Here is a 5,476-nt window from a genome sequence, read left to right on the forward strand (position 1 = left end):
CTATGAGTCGAAAACGACTCGATGGCACATAACAACAACAACAAACAAGGATATCACTTTAAAGATTAAGTAAGTGTGGCAAAAGGCATAGTTTTCACCTGGTTTTTATGCATCTGAAATTTGGACAATGAATAAAAATACTGAACAATTGATATCTTCAAGAGTGGTACTGGCAAAGAATACTTAATATACAGTGGACTGTTATAAAATGAAACAAATCTGTCATGGAATAAGTGCAGTCAGAATGCTCCTTGGAAGATGGTAAAATTGTTTCTCTTACATTGGATATATTATTAGGAGGGACCAGTTCCTGCAAAAAGACACTGTTTTTGGACAAATAGGCGGTCAGTGAAGAAGTGGAGTTGGATTTACCCAGTGACTGCGACTGGGCTTAAGTATGGCACAGATTGTAAGGATGATTCATGATTGGGCAAGATTTTGCATCATTATTCCTTAATAATAACTGAGCTACTCTAAGTTAACATCATCTCATTGGCACCTAACAGCAACAGGAACAGTAACACCTAACAACTATGTCTAAAATTTAATGAATTTATGTATGTATTTATGTATGTATTGTAAGGTTACCAAAACACTGAGTGTTTAAATCCTTAAATAAATCACCAAATCTTCTCTTTACTGTAATAACAATATTCCCTTTTGTTAAGTCTCCTCCCCCACCACTTATTTGCCCAGTGTTTTCACTAATATTATAACAAATGTGATTGTTATGCACTCTGACACTAAAGTTATAATTTCTACAAGAAATTTACATTAAAATTCTAATTGTATAATAAATACAGAGTTTTGAGGTCTTACCATAGCAATGACAGCTGCCCCAGCTCCAGCAAGCGCCACAATAAACAAGTGGAAGGTCATGTTAAGCTGCAGAGAAAATCACAGAAAACTAAAACATGTGTCAGGATTATAAGTAGAACAGAAGTCCAAACAGCTACTGAGATCTTATGAAAACGAACTTTTTGTATCTTTAACAAATGTAATGGAGCAAATTACTTAATAAAAAATATTATTACAGGACATCTTCTCCTAAAAGAGTTTCAAGCTTTGCAGCCACTTTATTTTATTATCATTTCATTGTAAAGAGGAAATTATGATGTGTAAAACTAATTTTCAAAAATATAACTGTATAGTTTATTATATGCTATTATATAGAATACACTATAAATATATGCTATAGGATATATTCGATCTCTTTTCAAAGATAATTTTACAATTTTCAAGCTTCTTAAATTATGGAGGCATCTCAAATATAGAAAACAGTTATTATTATAACTTTTATTATATATGCACAATATTGCATGGATACTTTCTCTCTACTTTGCTGCATAATTCTTTTGAAAATAAATATAACCACTTAATAGAAAAAAGAAAAATGCAATACAGATTTAATTACATATTCATTAAATACGTAATGGAATGTTAAAATTCTGATAAAATTAAAGGCTATAAACTACTTACTTCAGTAGATTCACACATCCTCAGGAAATTCTCAGAAACAGTACAAATTTTCTTTTCCTCTCCAATTGTCACAATTCCTATAACATGCAAAAAAGTATAGTCTTGTGTTATAAATGTTTTCAAGAGCCAAGTGAGAGAATAAGGAACTTGGCTGATTAAATCTAAGTAAATTCCACTCTATGTTATACAAAAACAATTCATTAGTTTTTATTCATTTAAAACAGAAGTCTTCATTTCCAAGACACTGAATAATTATTATGAACAGCAGGGAGAAACTATTTACTTTTAGGATTTTTAGTAGCGTTTTTCTTTTTAATTCAATTTAACCTAATCAGAGATTTTGGGTTACTTGTAGCTGCTTCAGTGGTTTTGTCCATTAATGTAACGATACAAATATCACTCACTATTACTTTGGTAACTATATGCTAAATAGTACTGAAATCAGTATCCAAATTCGCTCAGTTGGTATAAAATTTTTGTTGGTCTACAAACACATAGCACAAAGTAGCACTTTAACCTAATAATAGAAACTGCAATTGTAAGGAGGATTAAACATAATGAAACTTCACTCATATTTACTGTTGTTATGGTTGACTCACAGGCCACCTCCATCAGACTAACCTGGAGAAAGGGCCAAAAATAAATAAACCACATTTTCCTTATTGAACTATTAAATGGGAATCTATGAATGCTAAGCCTGGACACTATAATCTTAACATGCCCACAGGTGGTTGTTTCATTCCAACTGTTCCAGATCTCATTTTAGAGTTCAGAAACAATCTAGTTCACCTGAAAATGGATCTTTAGATTTGTTTGAGAACTATTGGGTTGCCAAACACATATGAGAAGAAAAGAAAAAAGATTGCATAAACAACTTCCTAAGTCTCAAACTCTCTCCTTATTTTATTTTAATATTTGCATATATTTTTACATTCTCAGCTCATTCAGTTCCAGAAAATTGTCATTCTTTGTTATGCCCATAGTTTATGTCATCTATTTCCATTTCCAAATATAATCTACCTTTCATCTATCAAAGAGATCCATCTGTGTGGCCTTTCCCCTCCTCTACCAAGATAGTTTTAAATGGAGGAAAAGACAACTCTCCACTCCAAGATTTGTCTAATATATCGATATTATTACTAAAGCTTCCTATTAAAGATCACCTTTCCCATACTGACTCATAAAAGTTCCTGCTTGTGTGTAATATATATGTTGTTGCTGGTTATTACACAGCTGAGTTTGACCCATAGAAATTCAATGAACAGATATCATATCTTTCTTATCCTGTGCCATCTTCACAGTCTCTGACACTCAAGCCCATTGCTGCAGTTACTGTTGTCAATCAATCTGACTGGAATTCTTCAAGCCAAAAATAGCATAGCTTCATCTCACATATGTTGAGAATGCTACTAGAAGTGGCTACTTCTTGGAGAGGGACACCATGCTTAGAAAGGTGAAGGATAGGCTTAAAAAGAAGACACTCAAGATACATGTTGTCTGTGCATTTCTTTGCCTTTTACTTTATTGACATTTGCAACAACATTCACAGAAAATGTGGCTGTTTCTACTGTCTGTTATCTTTCACAAGTAGGGGTGGGTTAAATTGTTTTAACATAAGGACAAATTTACACAATATTAAAGAGTAAGTTCAACTTATATGTGAATCAGATATTCATACCTGGGGCTTACTGAGACCCATTCTTTGTTGAAATAACTCTGATGGTGTGGTATTAGCCTAAAGATTGGGGGGTTTTTTTAGCCATTAAGTTATCTCTGGTATCCAGCTACCTGAACTACAAATACATGGTGTTGCAAATTATCAACAGCTATGGGGCAGGGATAAGAGACAGAGTGTTTCCCCACACTGAGTAGCAAGACTTATGACAGCAAGACTTGAGATGGGTAAGGCCTGAGGTGACTGAAGTGAGTGAGACCCTAATGGAAAGACTGGTGATAGTGGTGGAGAGAGTGTGACATTGATTAGAGAAACTGTAGCAGTGTGACCTGAGGCTTCTTGCATTTGTACTGGCCACAGTTAAATTTCTTTGCTGTTCTTGCTGGATAATTGAGGAAAAGCTGACTTATAACCACTTCGTAACAAACCTTGCTGGATGATTCAGGAAAACAGAGGCTTCTTGAATTTGTGTTGCTCAACTGAAACCATAGCCTGGACTAATTGAGGAATTGTGTTTTGGCAAGGTTGGGCTAAAACAAGGACTTGTATTCTGAGATAATCTTTCTCTCCCCTACTCTCCAATTTACTTCCCTAATAAACCCCATTCTTGGTATCACAATTGTGAGTCTCTGAGTCAATGATTAATAAACAAACCTCTAGCTGTGGGTGTGGCTCTAGAGGCAACATGAGTCTGGGTTATAACCTCTTATCCACTCAATCACAATGAGTAGTGACTGATGATAGCAAATTTGGGTTTTGGTTTTGATTAAGGTTTTAGTGTATTACACATTATTAAGTCAATTTGACATCACAAAAACCTAAACATACTGACAGTTAACAAGAATATTCCTTTTTAAAGAAGGAAAATTTTTCATCTCTAAGATAATTTTGCCTTTCCTTTAGAGATCAGACATGGGCAAATGAAATATTTATTTACAGTCCCTTAATATATTTCAGTCTAAGAAATGCTTTGATAAAAAATAGAGTTTGTAACTATATATTTCACCTATGTACATTTATCCACTGCTTAAGAAATATTTCCAAAGTGTGCTAATATTTTATATATTCTTAAAATTATAGATCACTCACATTAAAGATATCTCAATCCTCATTTGTTCTAGTTAAGACATTTTCAGGAAGAACAATGAGACTCATAAAGTCAAGACTTAGAAAATCAAGTTGACAGACTCAGTGATCAAAGTATAAGACTTTCAGTTAAATTTAATTTTTGGTAAACCATGAACATATTTTAATAAAAGAATGTCTTTTATAATACTTGTGATAATTATTTTATGTAGAAATATGTCCCACAGAATACTATTTGGGACACAAAAGTACTTAAAAAGAAAAGTCCTTGTTTTCTGAAATGCAAATTTTACTCAGGATCCTGGGTTTTACCTAGCAACTTTATCTGAAAGAGTAGCCAGACACATCTTTATAACTTTTGATCAGCAGAATAAAAGAAGACCTTGAGAGAGTGTGAATACAGAACTCTAGTTTCCAAGGAGATATTTTCCAGAGACTTTCATAAAAAATTGCTGGCATCTTCTGGTCCTATGTTAACAAGGGTCAAAATTTCAAGAGCAAAATTTTCCCAAGAAAAGAACTATCTATATTTTCACATCTTTTTCCCTCTAAGAACTTTATCTACAGAGTAGATCCTCATGATTTTATTTTGAATCAAAATGTAAAGGGCTTGGGGGTTTCTATGACCACTATTGTAGATGGGCTGTTTAAAACTGTGCAATTACTTATTTGTAGAATAAATATGCTATACTCTGCAGTTATTTCATTGTATTTCTGTACAGGCACGAGGCCTTCAGATACCATTGAATGAAGTATATCTACTTTTCTGAGGTCTGGGGAAACTTCATTAGAGAAACAAATCTGAGAAAATTCTAAGCTGTTATTATGTAGGTTTTGAACATATTGGGGGGAAAATCCATCTATACATGTGGATTTGCAAATCTTTTAGAAATCCTATAGCTTCCATGTTTTTACTTAGAACTAACAGAATCTCAAACTTATTAGGTGAAATTAGACCATTATTACTTAACTCCTTTTACATCACTTATTTCAAGTGGATTGTTGATTTATGATTAAGACCATAGAGTGAAGCTAGGCAGTCTGAGTTTGCAGCCTGGCTTCATCATATACTAATTGTATAATGATGGGCACAATTTTTAGCCTCTTTAGACCTCCATTTCTCTAGATGTGTTGATACAGTAATAGACACTTCTTAGAGTTGTGAAAATTCAACTATTAACATATATTTAGTATTTAGAAAAAGTTGACACATTCTAAATGTATATATATTAATAT

General features: G+C 33.0%; 1 protein-coding gene across 1 annotated transcript in view; it reads right to left on the reverse strand.

The window, feature by feature from the left end:
• The window catches only part of GPM6A (glycoprotein M6A), a 254,674-nt gene that overhangs the window by 13,096 nt on the left and 236,102 nt on the right, over positions 1 to 5,476 (reverse strand). The window contains exons 5-6 of the mRNA XM_006882219.1: positions 1,480 to 1,556; positions 820 to 885 (exon numbers count right to left, since the gene is read on the reverse strand). Of these exons, the coding sequence (XP_006882281.1) occupies positions 820 to 885; positions 1,480 to 1,556 (143 nt within the window). The remainder of the gene's footprint in view (positions 1 to 819; positions 886 to 1,479; positions 1,557 to 5,476) is intronic.

Source organism: Elephantulus edwardii, unplaced genomic scaffold (genome assembly GCF_000299155.1).
Source record: "Elephantulus edwardii isolate Elephantulus edwardi_28Jun2011 unplaced genomic scaffold, EleEdw1.0 scaffold00018, whole genome shotgun sequence".
Lineage (NCBI taxonomy): Eukaryota > Metazoa > Chordata > Mammalia > Macroscelidea > Macroscelididae > Elephantulus > Elephantulus edwardii.